Raw genomic sequence first — 19574 nt, forward strand, 5'->3', positions numbered from 1 at the left:
TTTTCTCTCTTTACCTCCTTCACCCCCCTCTCTACACATATCCCTCTTCCATCTCGTTGCACCCCTGTCCTCCTCATCTCGCCTTCCTCCATCTCTCCCTCTCTCCCTCGTCACCCCCTCGTCCGCCTTATCTGGTCTTTCCCCCCATCCCTCTCTATCTCCGTCTCTTTCTCTACAACCTCCCTGTCTTTTCACGCTCCCGTTTCTTCTCCGTTTCTCTATCTCGCCCTCTCTCTATTCGTCTCTCCCTCGTTCCACTCCTCCTGTCCTCCTTATCAGGTCTTCTTCTGTCTCCCTGTTATTTCAGAGGAACCGTGTGAGTGATAGAGGTCCACTCAGCCAGAACTGCTCTGCACAAAGACACAGACACACATTTGACTGGTGCTGCGGATTAGGCACTGGGGTTTTCACTGGTTTAAATGACTTCATTGGAAATCAAGTTTACATGACGTTTTCAAATTCAGGAGTCAGTATTCCTGTAGTAGAAGTATTATAGTCGCAATAATAATAGTATTTATGTATTTAATTCGCTGAAACGCAACATGAAATCTTCACTCGCGATGCCTTCCTCCATCTCAGTTCAAATTTACTGGCAAGGCAAGTTGATTTGTACAGTGGTCCCTCGTTTATCGCGGGGCTTATGTTCTAAAAATAACGAAATCCGCTTTTTTTTTTTTTTTTTTTTTACAATTATTCTATATGTTTTGCAGCTGTGAAACCCCTCACCACACACTTTATACATTTTTCTTGCACAGGCATCTAAACACTCTCAAAGTTCAAACCTTCGTAGGCGGCTTTGTCGGTGCAGAACGTTTCATCGACATTGTGGGTTTTGTCGGGGAGAAAACGTGCAAACATACAGCACTTCAGAGTCACACTGCGATCCAACATTTATGTAAATTTGGCTGAACACATTCTGTACTGTACAGGAGACACGGCACGGAGGAGATTGATGGACAATGGTCTACAGTCCCTTAGCCAATCAGGACGCAGAACACAATGCAAGTTCATAGGATGTATAAAAAAAACATGCAAAATTGCTCAAAAAAAATCCGCGAAAGGTGAACCGCGTTATAGTGAGGGACAACTGTATAGCATAATTCATACCCAAAGTAACTCGAAGCATTTTACAGAATAAGAAAGACATTAAAATCACAATACAAACAAATCAAAACATAAATAATCATTATAAAATTTACATTAAAAGAGAGTAGAGTGTAGATAAATCCTTTCAGTCATATGCACAGCTAAACAGAACTGTTTTGAGCCTGGATTTAAACATTGTCATTTTTTTGGTGGAAGATATGTAGAATTTGAATATTGAGTAAATAAACTATAATTAAAACTATTCAAAAGACCTGAAATACTCAGATATTATTTTTCATCAATCTCACCCACCCCTAACCCTACTTCAAATAAAGTTGTTGTATATCTGTACTACTGGTGGAAGTATGTACATAGTAGCAGTAATACTCCAAACCCACAATTGTAAGATTTTTAATTATGTAAGGCTAGTAAAAAGTAAGATTTTTGTTTTACCTCTGACCACTTTCGATGACAGTAGGCTAAAAAACAAGTATGATGAAGATACATGGATTTTAAAAACAGGGTGGAACTTCACGGACTACCGCCTTAATACATAGTAGTACTTGTAGCAGCAGTAATTGCAGTAGTAGTACTCGTTATAGTTGAACCACTTCCTGCACATCCATATAATTTATAATATATTGACTTGCATGTATTATTAAAACAACTTTGATATGCGACAGGGATCCCCTCTGGCACCCTTGCTTTTCGTTTTCCAAATGTAACTTCCGAAATACATGTCTTAATGATGTACTTTAGACTCCCGCGTTTGGACAGTTGCGGATGAGAGTTAGTTTGTTATTGTTTTTGTCACCACAGGGCGGAGGGGGCAGTGTTTACCTCACCAAATGGAAAACAGCCCGGCCTAAAATGACAGGAAATACAGCAGAGGAGCGCGCGAGAGAGATTGAATTAAACTTTTATGACTGATGCATATTTCATGTGGTGGGCAGTGATTCCCATAGTCGTGTGCATATGTGTGTGTGTGTGTGTGTGTGTGTGTGTGCGTGTGTGCTCACTTAAGCTGTGCGGCCTGGTTTGCATAGAAGTATTTTTAACCCTTTCAATAGCAGTATAGGGTGTGGAAGGGAGGTTGCGTTGTGAACTTGCTGTGCTCTTTGGGTTGTCGTTCAGTGCGTTGTTGTGCAGTTCGTAGGGGCAGGGTTGCGTTTTCATATTGTCAAGTAGTGTATTTGTACGCAGATAATTTGACAATAAAGTCATTTGAAAACTGCATTTATATTTGCAACCTTATTTTAGATTTTTTTCCCCCCTGCAACTGCAATCAGATAATTCACTTGTTGTTTTAAAGAGCGAGTATTTCACTTCTAAGGGGGATTAATCGCTAAAACAAAACATATTTAGATCACCCTGATATCATTTTGAACATGCTCTATTTGCCAAAAACAACATATTACACGATGCAACATGATGCCCCCTGCACTAAGTCACTCCCCCTTCAGAGCGCAGTCACAACACAATCATCACCGTGCATCCCGCTAATGAAAAGACTGCACATTGCGTCAGGTTTGTGAAGTTGTAGCGTATTGTTTTGTACTCTGCTTTTGTATATTTAAGAAACATGGAGCACGGGTGACGTAAGATTGCGGGTGGAGCCTTGTACAGGATCGCACTGCTAATCGTAGGTTTAAATAGCGCCTTGGAGAGGTTGCAAGAATAGTCAAACAACATGCAAAGAAACCTCCAAAACGTCGATTTTACCAACAAATATTGCCATTATGATTAGATTTGCAATTTATTCATCTATGTTTTTATGTATTATTATTTATTTATAGCAATATACAGTTCGCAGTGCATATTTCCAACTCATCCAGAAACATTCACATTTTAAAAAGCTCTGAAAGAGGAAGTGAGAATCTATTGCACATGCATTTCAGAACAGAGATCTAATCTACAGGCTTGGCAGGTTTGGAGTTTATTTTGTTGTTTCCAGATGACGTTACAAGTTTGGCTAATTGTAACCATTCAAGTTGCAAGTTCAGTTCCTTTGCGGTTAATCTTACAGGCTTACAGCTGGAGCAGGTTCAGACAGACTGTGATAAGCGGAGGACACGGCCACTTGAGGGCAACCTAAACAAGCTGTGACACAAAGGAGGGGGCTGCAAAATGGGGTCGAGAAAGGAACTGGAGTGATGTAACATTGGAAATCATTTCTTATCAAAATTAGATGGATGAATTGCGAATGTTTTCAATATATACAATTGTTATTCTCTGTTTAACGTTAGTGGCATGGCAAATAACCGTGCTATGTTTGCCTACAGCCAGTTTAAAAACAGTTAAATATTTGTTTGTTTCACTTTTTGGATGTAATCTTAATAATTTCACGAAAGGATAACTGGAATTTTGACAATAAACTTGGCCTTTATGCACTTACGAAATGAATGCATCTATTTTTGTTCGCTACAAATATTGCGTGTTTTTTTGCAATGAGTGTTTTTTTGTTTTTTTTCTGGCATTGATATAGAGGGGAATCAGGAAAAGTTGTGAAGTAGAAGTTTTTGTTTACAGTAGTAGTACCGGTAGTTGCTACAGAAGTACTTGTAGGACTGGAGTAATAAGAATACCAGATACTATACTACAAATACAACTTTAACTCAAACTACTGTGCAATTAATCAAATTTTAATCAAGATTCTGTCATTTATAGTCATCAATGATCAGCTTGGGTCTTTTTAATGGAGAAGTCCACATCCAATCCATCCGTCCATTTTCTTCAGCTTATCCAGGGCCGGGTCACGGGGGCAGCAATCGTATCCAATCCCCTGTCAGTAAAACCGTATCGTTCGGAGCAGCATTCCAACTTTTGATAAAATAATTTGACTATTTTTTTAGCTAAATGTCATTGATTAAAATGATTGTTTATATTTTTTTTTAAATCCTATTGAAAGCATTTTTTATTCTTTTTAATAAGACAAACCAAAAAAACAAGATTGCACCATAAGATAGGACCACATTATTAATCCCAATGGAAATTCTTGTGCCAGAAGAGCCATTAAGACATAAAATAACATTATACAAAATTCTATAAAAATAAAATAAATTCAAGTGCTCCTGCAGATAAATATGAGAGTGAAACGCTTTTTGTCAATTTGCCCAGCCCTACTACAACCACTACTAATAAATAAATAGTATAAATTAACATTCTAACTATTGCAGGCTTCCGTCTCAGCTTTCTCCTGGTATATTTGCTTCTCTGCTCATCCATTAAGCCCTCTGCAGCAGCCCTGTTTGTGCACGGCTTGACAAACAGTTAACTGGAGTTGACTTAATCAGTTTGCCAATGCTCTCACGCACTCCCTCACTCATCCCGACGATCCGCCAATGCTAACCGAAGCTAGCTCCCGCCGCAGTTATAAGTCAAGTCGGGGGCCACATGTATGTTTGCTAAACACTGTAGCGTTTTCTTCTCGTTCATTGATTAGCCGCGCGGGTCGATGTGTCAGCTCAGGTTTTATCCGCGCGCAACACTGGCTCACGCTGAAGAGTAATAATCAATATCAATAGCATTTTTATCCTAACTTATCGATTACAGCCCAAAGTGTAAGTCTAAGCAAGTAGTGGTTTATACACAGCCACGGCAAAAAATCAATAGGCGTGTCTGTCCTGCGCTCAAATCCACTAAAGGGCAGGATTTAGTCTAACTTTATGTACAGGTTATAAGATCAGGTTCATGGTATTAAATGAATGTGATTGCGGATATAATGTGACAAAAAGAACTGCTCTGGGGTTATATATATTAATGTTAAAGGAACAGTATGTATCCAATACTCTTGAGTTTTAAATAGGTACTACAACTGCAACTAAATCTGGATTGCACAGTGACCTAACCTGCATATATACATGACATTAGACCTGATTTATGATCAACTGCAGGTGCTGGGGTTTAGGCAGTGTAGATTCAGATCAGAGCAAGTACTTTTACGTTTAAACCACCTGGATTTCAGCGTTGAAACTGGCAACACAAATGACAACTCATGCGAGACTCATTCTGCTTTCTGATTGGATAATTGTCTTGAAAACAAAAACACCAAATTTTAACATGAAAAAATGGTACGTTATGTTGAATGTATTTGTTTTTGTGTGTGTTTTTTAAATCAAGAATAAATCAGCAATACAGTTGTTAACAATCTAGGTACACAGATCAGGTCATGTATTTGTAAGCCATGACATACTAGTGAACAGATATTATGCAAGTGGCTATTTCTATGGACATGAATTATTTCCACTGAAATCTGCATTCACTAAATGTTGCTAATAAATATTGCTTTTGGCTGCGGTGCCCATCACTGGTACCACTGTAATATCACTGTAATAATAAAAAAGTAGGCAAGGCAAGTTTATTTGTGTAGCACGATTCGTACACAAGGTAATTCAAAGTGCTTTACAGAATAAAAGAGACATTAAAATCACAATACAACAAATCAAGACAAAAATAATCACAAATAATCATCATAAAATTAACATTAAAGGAGAAAAGTGCAGAATAAAAACCTTTCTGTCATATGCACAGTTAAAAAGAACCCGTTTTGAGCCTGGATTAAAAGTAATATATTTGCATAACTAAGCAAAAAAACTGTATATTGCAACTGCTTCCCTTAAGCTTTGTAACATATGCTTAGACCATCCATTTCATGTTTTAATTTTCATTTATAGAATTGTATTTTGCACCTAATCATGCTAGTGCTGTATTTGTCATGTGTATATAGTTTATGGTTTATACTTATTAAAACATGTAATATTAAATGTGGGATCTTGACCTTGATGTCATCTCTTCCCGTCCCTGTCACCCCGTCTATCCCGTTGACCTTTGAACTCCAGGATATCCTTATTGTGCTATAGTCTAATAAATCTAATATAGTGCGTTTTTATAATGCAGACATTTTGGATCAACCCCCACTTGTTCTCCCTCTCCCCCTCTCATCTCCATGCTCCTGCACTGCAGAGCGCTGTCTCTGCTGCAGCATCACCCATAGAGGAACTTGTCTTTCTGTACACATATTTCTGAGTATTTCATTGAAGGTAGTGTATGCGCTTCATCACTAAACAAGCCTGTGACACATTCAAGTACTCCAGATATGATTCTGTTAATTTCAAACTCAGATAATGTCATTCAAATTGCAGTGTCTATTCTATTATGATCGATAGTGGAAAATTAGTTACATTGTATATTTGCTTTAAACGCAACACATACAATCACTAGTCAGCATTGAAAAGAAGGTTGCTAGTTCGCTTCCTGGACCCTGCGTTTGCCTTCACCCGTTGTGTCTGAGTGGGTTTCTCCACTCTGATCTCCCAATTAAATAATCACTAAATGATCCTGTGCACAAAAGTCTACTCCTGCAGCGAGGTACTCCTGAACTCCATGAATGCTCATTATCCTTGGGCTCATGGTCTTCGCACACTGCTCCAGACAGGTGTCCCCAGTTGCACTGAATGATACAATGAACTATAATATTTGGCTGAACTAAAAGCGATATTGTGAAAGAAAGTTATCCTGGTATAATTATATTTGATTGATTTTGAAACTTGCATTAGGCTATGGCTGGGTTTCAGATGACATCACAACATCCTATGGTCCAATAATATTTAATACAGATGGGGCAGTTAAAATGAATAGTGTTAAAGCACAGATTTTTGCTGTCGTGTAGTGAGTTCTGGGTTCACTATTTGGGCAAATTTACCTTTCAGATATTTCATGGCAGAGTACAGTGCAGTCAGTTGGAAAAATTGGCTCCTCGTGTGAGAGTATGACATCATTCTACAATCTGAAAAGTCAATGCCAAATTAGTTGCATGCATTTTCAGTTTTTTAAATAGATTTTCTACGCTTAAAACATGCACAACATATATTTTTGCTAGCTAAATGTTTTATTAGCCCTTCAAAATAACTATACTGCTGTTAAATCTGCTTCTTCTGCTAATTTGCTAGTTGTTTGCATACTTGTTAGGATAATGTGGCAGACTAGGAGCCAATTAGCAACCTATCCTTTTAACTTTCCCCTCACCTAACCCATGCAATTTAACCTATATATAGACTTCTTACATAACAAATATAACACTCTGTTTACTTGTGTGCGCATATATATTGTTTAATAAAAAATTGCTGGTCTCCTATGGATACATAATGACAACAGATACTATACTACTGCTGTACGTGCGAGTCCTCCTCTGTACTCCGACTGCATGCCGATAGAAAACACTGTACGAGGGCATCATCCATTGGCCACAGACAGGCAATATCCTACGTGCACCTCGTGTCCATTTAGAGACCATATATACAGTCATCCATAAGTGCCATAAAGAAGTATAGAGGTGAAATGTCTTATTTATGAGCGTCTATACCGCCGCTACGCACAATGACAGCCATATGTTCACTCTAGCAGATGTTTGCTAGTGGTACACTGGGGAGCTCCAATCTGAAAACTTGCTATTTAGATATATAAAAAATAGTAAAAGAATTATTTTCCATTGTCATATTTTAAATAGATAATTATGATTAAAAGGTTGTGAGGTCCTAGCTTTGTCTGGTACCTTAGTTTTCAGCAGCCTATCAACAACAAAATGGCAGTTAGTATTAGGTACTGTTAAAATGTATGGCAGGGCTGCTCAAATGTTATTGTTATTATAATAATTTTAACCAGAAAATTTACCACTTTTTGTTTTTAATTTTAATTTTTTTTTTTTGTGGATCTATGACCTAAATATGTTTTTTGAATGCTTGATTTAATTTTATTTATTTATTTATTTATTTATTTATTTATTTATTTATTTATTTATTTATTTATTTATTTATTTATTTATTTATTTATTTATTTTATTTTTATTTATTTTTACTATAAAACGTTACTACATTCTTCCTCACTTGGGAATTGTGTCTGTTTACTCTGGAATACTCATTGTTACATTTATTTTTGTGCATACTCATCTGTAATAGTAGTGGTGGTCCGATATGGATATTTTGAACCGATACGATATCTGATATTTCCCTTGTTGCTATGGCGATAACTGATACTTGTCGATACTGATATTAAGCTTTTAAAATCTATAATACAAACCAAATTTATGTAAGTTATAGTGAAGTTTATATTAGTTTGTATTTGTCTTGGATATAAAGTTATATTTTCATTCACAAATCTGCTCAAAAAGACAAATCTGAGGGACTGTGGACAAACTGGGGATGACACACTGTGACTTGGGGACTACAGAGAAAATTTTGGTGCAAAATATTGGCAAAATTTTCAATAGGGGGCCGATACGATATCTGGGGAAATCCGCTGATCACCGATACATCACCCATAGTTACAGTTTAAACGTGCCAGACAAGTAAATTGGATTTAGCATTTTATTTCAGACAACAATAAAGTACTAATATGTGGTAGGGTATTTTTATTACATTTTTTTAGAATAATATCACAATTTTCTTTCTCTCTATTTATTTTTTCCTAAATGAATCTCATTTTTGTTTCATTTTGTGTAGTCTCTCCATATCCCCATAAGAGGCAGCGGTGATTATGAGCTCGCATGGATGTTTTGTCAGCCTGAATTAGCCTGCTTTGTGCTCCTGTGTGTTCCCCAGCCAGCGGACATTCTTTCATCCCCTCGCCTCCATCTTTTTTTTTTTTTTTTTTTTTTCATAACACAAATGGCTCTCACCGTCTCGCTGGCTGTGACTGGCGTTGCTGGCAGGATTCCTGGGGCCCGTCGGAGAAACAATCCCTACAAAGTGGCATGAATTAATGTGACTAATTAACACGGCGTTAATTATTTGTAAATTGCATGTTTGGGTACACATTACTTGAGAGGCATATGCTGCTTGTCGTCCTGCCCAAATGCTTGCCAGCTAATCTGTATCAGTGGAGTGCCCCCCCCTTCTGATCGTTGGCCAATCAGAACAGAGCACACGTGGAGAGAACTGGAAAGATTGGCAATGAGGGAAGTCAAAAACGAAGCAAAAATTGGCAAGATTTTGTTCCAAGTTGTTTTGTTGCTTTACAATTTCTCAGACTTTCCGGCTTATTTTTCCCCCCCAAATGTAAAATTTTCACAGCGCAATTGAGTGGTCCAAAAATATTGAACAAGTTTGGGGAAAAAGTGATTATCTGCACCCTACATCCTTTTGCTGGATCGTGAAGTTGTGTGGTTGTTGTTATAAAGGTGCACTGTGCAACTTTTCTTATCTTTCATTTATTCAATTCACGCCACTCCATAGATCTTACCTGTAACTTCTTGTTCTGGTGGTGCCACTGTCTCGTCTCCATTGCCGTACTGTAAAATCATATTAAAGTTCTCATTTAAAGTTGCGCTGTGGAACTTTTCTTGTCTTACATTTACTCAATTTCATGCCTCTCCATAGATCTAACCTGTAACTTCTTGTTCTGGTGGTGGCGTACTGTCGTATCCCCATTGCCATAAAGCATTCCGGGGAAAGCATAAACATCTCCATAGAGACAAGCAAGTAGCATACTAGAAAAGTTACATTGTGCAACTTTAAGAAAAAAGTAGCAGTTATTTTTGACAACTGAATGAATAAACATGTAAACAATGGAGTGACAATTTTCCATGATGCTTCAATTCTTTAAAAACATAATCGTTATATATATTTATTCACATTCTAACCTACGCAAAAATATTTCGTGTATTATTTTTGAAGGCAATTACTCTTCATATCCTTCGCATTTGCAGTACTCTAGTGTACCAGATACAAAGATACAACTTTTCTGAAAACATTTTTGGCCTTGTTCAGAGTTTACTTGAAAGACCATTTTTTTATTTCCTTTCTTTTGCTCACGTTTCCTTACCATTGTAAAAAAATAAAAAAATAAATGAAAATACTCAAAGGGCTTTCAAGATTTCTATCTATTTGTAAGAGAGCTGTTACTATTGTATATTTTTAAACTGCAGGGACAACACAAGGTCGCTCTCTTGTCTCAGACTGTTTTTATTGGAAAAAAAAAAAAAAAAAAAAAACTGGACTTGCGCTCAAATACAGTATATGTCATGTTATTGTGCATGTCCTTACCAGCAAATTTCCCAACAAGGCTATAGGAAATTTTTTCAGATACTTGCCATACCTGGACTGTGCATTTAGAGAAAACATTAGCAATCTCATTTACAAACTTGTAGCTATGCCAGCATTCCGGGATCCAACTGTAAAATGTAATTGATGCTCGCGAAAACACACACAATCACATTTATTAGATTTTTTAAAACTTTAAACCCAATATCTCATGCAGCCGTTAACTTAGAAAAGAGACAAAATACACTATATTTATTCTATTTCTATCTATCATTCATGCTACGTGCAAAGATTGAACATAATTTTTGTTTTCTTTTGCACGTTTCTCTGCCTATTGTCGTGTCTTTGTGTCCCAGCCTATCCGTAGATTCCTGAATGATGAGAAATTAGGACCGTTGCCATGGCGATTCATATTTTAAAACAAAATATCATGTCTTTTGAATGGGAAAAGTCCTTAAAATGTTGCGTATGGAACTAGCGTGATCACGATGCGTACGTTACAAATGGACCCGGTACTCAATACAGACTCAAAACGTTTTCTGTAGACAATAGAATGTGATTTTCAATATTAAATAATAGTACTTTCTTTTATATTACCATCTGGTCTTATATTTGTGTAATATCTCAGTCGTCCAGGTAGGTTCCACAGTGGTCCATGGATGTGTACTAGTCTATGTGTCTTATACTACAAGATCATTCTTAAACTAATCAGAAAAGGTTCATTTCTGTCCTGCGAATGTGACGTTTTTCAGTATCGATACTTGCTAAAATGAGTATCTTAGTATCTGATTTTCAATACTTCTGACAACCCCCGGATGTTGCAGATATACACCAGACCATCGCACACTTCTCCATAACATCTTGAGGTAGAACATGCACCCTGACTTAAATTGGGACAGCGCTCGAGAAGATGACACTTCCAGGGCCCCCCCCCTCCCCACCGCGCTCCCTCCATCCACCATTACCACCCCCTCACCTTTCACCTGTCTCCTCATATGACTCCTATTATGCGCCCCTCCTCCTCCTCCCTCCCTATCCCGTTCTTCCTCCTGCTGCACTGACAAGCTCTCATTTTTTTTTGCTACCATCTCTCCTTCTCTCTCCTCCTCCTCTCTCTCTCTCTCTCTTTCTATCTCGGCTCCTTTGCTCTTTCATCTCTCGCTCATTTTTCCCCCCTCCTCTCCTCTCCTCTCCTCCGTGTCCCAATCGCTCTACCCCCCCACCCCCCACACGCACCCCTCTCTTCTTCTCCCCTTCCCTCCCTCCCTCCCCTGACACCCCACGTTCCCTATCTTCTCCCGGCGCATTAGCAGTCAGCTCCACTCCTCGGTGTACTTTGTTTTTCAGGCGAGCGAGAGCGAGGTAGACCCCTAGCAAGAGATGGGGAGCAGGGAGAGAGAGAAAGAGAGAGAAAGCAAAGATCATTTATACAAGCTCAAGAAATGGAAGGATGTAGGGAGTGTGGGTTGGGGGTTCAATTTCCGGATATATATACACACAGGCAGAAACTTCTTTAGTGTGTTTTCAACTCACAACATCCAAAATGCACTTGGTATTCACTAAAGGAACTGCTAATTGCATGATGTTGCAATATTAGTGTAATATGGGCTTAAAATGCATGTTTTTTCGTGTGCAGCAAGTTAAACAGGCAGTGGTAACTACAAAGACCATGATCCTTTGCTTCATTTCAGTGTAAGCAATATGGCAAAATTACTGCGGTAAATTAATTATATAGATTTTTTATTTTTTTTTGGTCCGATACGATATCCAATATTTAGCATGCTGTTGTGATCGATAATTTACAGATATTTGCAATTTTTATTATGTATTTTTATATGATTTATGTATGTATGTATTATTATTATTATTATTATTATTATTATTATTATTATTATTATTATTATTATTATTATTATTATTATTATTTATGTATTTATTTATTTTATTATATATATTTTTTGATTATTTTATTATTATTTTATCCATAGCAAGGCCCACATATTTTTCTTAAACTGAAGTATCACAAATGAACACTTCACTTTTCACTTTTGTAAAAATAATGAAAAAATGTATTTATGTGAAATATTATATAATTTGTTACATGTTTCGGTATCTGTATTGAATATCAGTACCAAAAATCGATATTATATCTGACAGTACTGATACTGGGACTGATATGTCGCCCATCCCTACTTTTTAATATCAACTGTTCTTTTATTTAATGCTCCTGTTAAATGTGGGAAAGGTAAATATTAGGGTAAACAACATAAAGTGCTTTGTTTTATGCTTAGTACTGCAATATAATAGCAGTGCATCCCCATGGGCATTTTCAATTACATTTTAATATACAATTCTGGGGTAGATAACACAAATGTAAATGCTGGTAAGATTTAAACATTAGTCCCTTGACATTACTGCATTTGCAAAACATCATCTCCTCTATCTCCACCACCGCCACTAAACTGTCCTCCATTTTGTACTGAGAGTTAGTTGAGTTTGTCCTCAGTACTGTAGTCTCAGGTTGACTGTCTTTGGGATGTTTTAATGCAAATGAAGTTTTACTTTCACACACATCTCCTCCGCTGGTGTACAGTGATGTGGAGTCTGCGCGGACGTTCACCTATAGCCCTAAACGTCTGCACAACCCGCTATAAGAGTCTACACACGTTTTGAAAGTGACAGATGATCAGACAAACTGCATATTTACATACTTTTGTTGTGCCCTTGAACAAGACATCTCACCCATGTTCACTGTATATGTGGTGAGGTGCATCTGGCAGAACATCTGGTATAAAACTGTATTTATTTATTCAATTAAAAACGTATTTAACTGAAAATATTGTTGGTTATATTTAGATGCAGCTTCCTGTACTATATAGTATTGTCACGATACTGAACATTCAAACTTGATTTTGATACTTGTGATACGAGTTTTGATCCCACAATCTAGTAGCTCCATCGATTTTGCATTATTTGTGATATCGATCAAGTCCATTTATGCCCTATTGATGTAATTATCGATACCTGTTGAAATGACCGCTTTCGATACTAGTTGTAGTATTGATTTATTTATTTTCCAGCTCTACTACGCCCATTTCACACTCTCTTTCCTTTCTTTTTCCCAGCAACGTCCTGCTCCCTCGTCTTAGCAACCTCTCCATTAATGAACTTTCACTCTCTCCCTCCCTCCATCTCTCCCTTCCATCTCTTCCTCCCTCCATCTCTCTCATAATCCCATCCAGTGAAGTGTTGACGGCATGGTGGATTATTCCTGTTTGAATCGGGGGTCTGTGTGCGTGTGGATAATGTGGACTGCCCGTGTTCTAATGATGGAGATTTGACGGGCAGAGTCTAGCGTCAGGGCTCAGGGATTGTCTTGTTTGGATTTAACAGTGTTCAACGCGTGACTCAAGGCAGCGGCACTTGTCCGGATTAGCGAGGGGAGTCCCAAAAGAGCTAACAGTATTACAGTGATGGGGTTATGTGGGTTTTAATAAATGCTTAGACTATGTGGTTTTTTTTTTTTTTTTACAAATTCTAAAAAATTGTCATATTTCAAAAGATCACTTAAAGGCGCTGTCCCCGATTTTCTGATTTTACCGTCTAAAAAAAAAATTGCATTGTTATATTATATTTGCAGCGATCTGAAGTTATTCCTTGCTTATCTTATACATTCCGAGCATCCTAATTATTCACTGTGAGGAGTTTATATGGTTTTCATAACTCTCAGAGACCAGACTGGTGGTAAAGCTAACAACTAGCATGTTAATCTGCACATCCTGATTATTGGACAATGCGGAAAATGCTTTAAAATTAGATCAAGACAGCACACAGTGGAATTATTTTGATCTGTACTGACATAAGATAGACTTTGCTCAAATACATCTGAAAACAATGTATACAAGACATTTCACTTTGATTCCATCTGATCCACTTTTGGTCCTCCTTTGGGTAGTTTCTTGGTTGGAGCATCTGTAGCAATAAAACAGTCCTATTAAAGACTTGCTTTCTAAGTCCGATATATTATTATTATCTTGTGATCCTCAGAAAACCATCTTTTTGTAGTTGGTACGTGGAGTAAAAAGTTTGAACACATCATATTCAGTGTAAAACATGAAAAAACAAAACAAAACAAAAAAAACGGTTTCAGAACATTCAAAATGTATATCAGTAATGACTTAAAATTGCCAATGAGAAAAGGATTATGGTTTATGTAGTTTCCTCTGCTTTTTAATCTACAGCTGCAGCAAAACAATGTATTTTAGATCTAAGAGATGCATATTTTACACATAATAAACATTCACAAAATAGATTTCATATTAACTATATTGTCAGTTACATTCCTTACTAGAAGCTGCTACTACAAATTTTATTAGTACTGCAACTACTACTAGTACTATTACTAGTCTAGTGGGCAATTCAGGTCACCAGCTCTTGTAATGATTACACAGGTCCCTGAAGAACCAACAGTATTTCCAGTGATGAATGTTTACTATTTGTAATAAAAGCATGTATTCCCCGTACATGTGTATTTATTGTGACAACGTGGTTTAAAGTTGTTTTGGTCAGACGCAACATTACATTTAGCTGAAGTGTTATCGAAGTAACTTTTTGACTTGTTATTTTCAAATATTCATTTGAGTTGGTGGAAAAGTCTTACATTTGAAGTGGTAATTTTACTCATGTCCTAGCGTATTGACAGGATACTATTCAATTATTTCCTTGCCTGTCAGTTGTACATGTACTGCTCTTTCTTTTTAATTGCTTTTGTCAAATATAATCTGTTGACTATGTTCTCAAAGTGTACAAGTGCTGTCAGAATGATGGAGTAGTGTACTAAACAGGGTTTGTTTGTTGATATAACACACAAATTTGATATAACACACATGGGCTAAACTTACTTTTTAATAAGTGTCAGAATTTCTAACATCTCCCTGTACTTTTCCTGTTGCCTTTTTGGTGTTTTATGTTTTAGAGCTTAAAATAATGCATATGAGAGATGGTTGAATGAGGATGGCGTGACTGAATCTACAGCACATTGCATCAGGTTTGAGAAGTTGTAGTGTATTATTCTGTATCTGCTTTAGCATGAAGTATGTATTTATGAAAAAAATGTTGTGTTGGAGCATGGGTTACATAGGCGTGTGGGCTGAGTCTTGGACAGGCTTGTACTTTTTATTGTAAGAAAGGTTCTAATAGAGTCTGGGAGAGATCACTAAATTATTTAAACATGCATGGATGACATATACAACCTCTTTAGGCATGTTTTGATGAGGGAACAATGCTATAACATGGTAAAAAGCTTGATGTCAATTTTGCATAATACCCCCTCTTTAAGGTCCCTGTCCGATATCAGATTTGTGTAGAGCTCCCTCTGCTGACAGCAATGGGCAACAACCATGTGGAAAAACCCTTTTAGCAGCCATTTAGCAACATTGTCATCATGTATCTGGAGTGATCGCAATTTGAACAATTCGGTGACGGTTTAGGGGCTTGAAACGTACACAGGGGATTTCCAGGTTTCACATCCATTACTATAATCGGGGGGAAATTGCTGTAAAAATGTTCTATTTTATAAAAACAACCTCGTAAACAAGATTAATGTAACAAGTATAACTAAAGCAAAATACGACCCAAGTATATCCAGATACGTTTTTTATGAGGGAACATCAATTTAGCATTTACTATTTATGTATTTTATACATCGCAATGCTGATCACTATAGGTCAGCCATTATGTTGGTTTTTTTTTTAAGTAATTGTAGCTGTGATTAACATTAACTCACTGATAAATCACATTCAGCTGCTGCCATATCTGCCTTGGGACAGTCTGGGCTGGATGTGGCATCAATTCCTGACGTTCTTCCGTTTAAGACAATCCTTACATTCGCACATACAATCTGGGTTGAGTGTATTGCCCAGAGACACAATAATATAGTGCTGTACTGTGAGCGGGTTTGTAACGCTTTCTATACAACCAATTACAACATCTTCCGCGTTTTGTTTTTTTTTTGTTTTTTTTTGCTTGTCTGTATATAATATTTTAGCACAGTTGATGTCATCTCAAACACTGCCCCCTATTGTTTTGTTTTGTTGTTTTTTCTTTTCCATGATTAACAACTCATACCATTAGCGATATGCTATACATTCTTCTCTGGCATGGAGCCCTATCCTCGGCAGCCTCTATAGTATGTGCATGAGCAGTGTGAAGCAGTGCGTTTGTGAAAATGAGACAGACCCTATAGATGGAAAAGTACTGCAGCCTCACAACACAACGCCTCTTTTAAGAACAGGGGGAGTGCTGCTATTACTCTAACTAAAATACAGTCATTTACAACAGTATCTATGGGATATTTACATTTCATTTCAATTATTTTTTTGAAAACGTGGTAGTAGTATTGATTAGTATGATTTTAGTTGTATTATATTCATGTGTAGTAATAGTGGCAGTGGTGGTATTAGTAGTAGTAGTGGTATGTTTAACTTCTCCTTTATTATACAATATATTAAAAGTGCCTGTTAATATACAGCCAAAATTGTGCATGCTAAGTATTTGTGAGTAATATGTAAGTATGGAGTGATGTTTGTTCATATATAGACTCTAAGCCTGTCGCAATTGCACATTTTGATCAGAAACACTTAGCTTTAATTGGGTCAGTCCTGCGTGATGTCATGTAGTACTTGAAATTGGAGTGACCAATAGAGGCAGCACACACTTGAAGTTACAAATACAGCTCAAATCTTATCATACTGCATCATAAGAACAGAACATTTGCACACCATAAATATTAAGCCACAAAAAATATTAGTGCTGCTATAATTTATTGAACAATATGTCGACGGTAATTATCATGTTGCAAAGGTAGAGCAGCTTTCAGACAGAGGAGGCAGTACGCTGTGAAGCACGACAACACTGTATGTTAGCGTTACCGATTTTGTGTATACACCATGGAAAATGAGACTAGAAATAATTAGAACTTCATGTGTGAAATGGTGTATAAAACGTATACAAAATATTCTCCCCAATTAGCACTATATAAACAGAAGGACGCTCCACAAGTTTGCACTGCCATTATAACCATTTACATATTCAGATCTAGGGTGCAGTATCAGAAATCAGATACTAATCGATACTACAACTGATATCGGAACAGGAAGCAGCAGAGGGGCGGAAGAAAAGTAGTTCCATGGCTGGCAGCGAGGATTATGGGTATCTTTCTGAAGGCATCTAGACCCCAGCACAATCCAATATAGATAGTGTAAAACAGTATTGTAATATAGCGCAGTCAATACGTACGCATATATATTTAGTCCTCAATTACACAAGAAGGAAAATGGTTGTGAATCATTGATATGTGTGGGATGCTGCTAGTTTCAAAGTCAATGGTATACTTATGTTAATGAGGAAAATAAAAATAGCTATATTGATTGACATGATACACAATATGCATATTTTCTCTATATTTCTGTGTGCATTTTCTAATAGCATAAATAATGTAATAAAAAGTAAGAGTGACCTCTGCTAATTTGCATTATTTCTGTTGATAATCAGTTTAATTTTACAAACTGAAGGTTACATATTTCAATTAGTAGAAACGGTTACGCTTAGACACAGAGAGTTAAGTGAAGTGGATGGAGGAAGAGAAATAGGTGAAAGAGAAGATGGAGAGGCTGAAGTGGCTGATGGTTTTACACTGTTGGGGATATGGCAAAGGAAAGTTTAACCCGAAACAGCACGATGCATTAATATATAATAATGTGTAAAGATGTGATTGGTTGAGAGTCTGATAGCTCGATATGATTAGTTGAAAGTGAAAGACAGGTTATTGGTTAATATTTTGCCTGGAATATCCCACAGTATAGCATTAAATCTATCTATCTCCACTGAAACAAGTAGGTCGCCCCTCCCTGCCAAGTTATATGTCAGATCTGTGGCAAAACGTCCCAACTCGCAAGTAGTATGCGTGAAAGATTGTGTTTTAGACGCAAGTTTAAAGCCATACTGTGGAATTTTCCTGACAAAGCAATACCATTTCTGCGTACCTGTCTGTATCCCTTCACCCCTTATCATTTCTCTCTCTTCTCTTTCTTGTAGCGATCGGCCGGACGTTGATCCCTCGCTACTTCAGCACGGTGTTTGAGGGCGGAGTCAGCGACCTCCACTACATCCTCAAGCACTCCAAAGAGTCCTTCCACAACTCCTGCATCACCCTGGACTGCGACCAGTGCACCATGGTCACCCAGCACGGCAAGCCCATGTTTACAAAGGTATACCCTCACACATACACCGTACATTCATACACCCGCCTAACACCCGCACAAACGCACCACATTTCCCCTCCCCCTACATGTTCATGCTAACCCTAGGACCAGTGCAAATACCTTACACATACCCCCCTACACAAAAAATAACCCTAGACAAGTGCACCACGCAAGCCCATGTTCACAAAGGTATACCCCAACACATGTACATCCCCCCTATGGCTGGGCGATTTTGCGAAATTGTCAGTTTTTCTTTTAAAATATGATATTCGATTCGATTTTAACCTCTACCCACTCTACCGAAAATGGTCAAAACTGCAAAGATTGTATTCTGTGATCATATTGAGCCCCTTTCTTGCAATTTCCGTGGAATTTCCAATGGAAGAAAGTAGGGAAAATAAAAATCGATTTGAACTTCATATTCAATTAATCGATTTAGTACATTTTTTTAATATCTCATCTACACACACACACACACACACTGATTGTAAATACATGCATGCATAAACGATCAGGGGTTGTGATTATGCAGCTATGAGACGTTTAGCCGGTTAAACATCGACACCAGGCGAGCTCATCTTTTGATTTAAAGTTTATAGGAAATAATTTGATGGCGGTATCTAATTTGTGTAATATGTTGGTATTGCTTTGTAATTAAACACATTATACCCGTTATTGAAATTTGAAGTTGCACAGACATTAAGTAGTAAATATAATTGGTCAGCAGTAGTTATGGTGTACCTGAGCAAGACATGTTATCCTAATTGTAAAGTTCTGTCATAGTAATAAAGCTGGATGCAGCGAGAAAGGCTACAACCAGCATAAAAGGTATAAAAAAGTTATTGCGACGGCTCCTGAAGAAAAAGGCCAATACATTTCTTTTTTGTGTGAACTGATTCTAACGTTCACACAGAATCTGGAAAGCTGATCTTACTCTAATCATAACAGTAAACTTTAAATCTTCATTTGCATGTCTTTCCATTGTATCCGTGTCCTCTTCCATGTTCACGTTCTACAACATACATTTAACTAAATCGTGTGAATATTCAAAGTCATTATAAGCAGATTTTTCTTACCTCTTCAAAAGCTTTTCATGATACCGGCGTGCCTTTTGTTTCTGTAACCAACATCAGTACCAGTTGATTTTATTTGTTTATTTATTCAAATGACATAGAAGGAATCTTGGATGTGC

General features: G+C 37.2%; 1 protein-coding gene across 4 annotated transcripts in view; it reads left to right on the plus strand.

The window, feature by feature from the left end:
- ldb2a (LIM domain binding 2a) overlaps positions 1-19574 on the plus strand; it is a 127979-nt gene that overhangs the window by 61372 nt on the left and 47033 nt on the right. For all 4 annotated transcript variants that reach the window (XM_033974491.2, XM_033974492.2, XM_055224795.1 and 1 more), the window contains exon 3: positions 18216-18388. In XM_033974491.2, coding sequence (XP_033830382.1) covers positions 18216-18388 — 173 coding nt within the window. The remainder of the gene's footprint in view (positions 1-18215; positions 18389-19574) is intronic.

Source organism: Periophthalmus magnuspinnatus, chromosome 10 (assembly GCF_009829125.3).
Source record: "Periophthalmus magnuspinnatus isolate fPerMag1 chromosome 10, fPerMag1.2.pri, whole genome shotgun sequence".
Classification (NCBI taxonomy): Eukaryota; Metazoa; Chordata; class Actinopteri; order Gobiiformes; family Gobiidae; genus Periophthalmus; species Periophthalmus magnuspinnatus.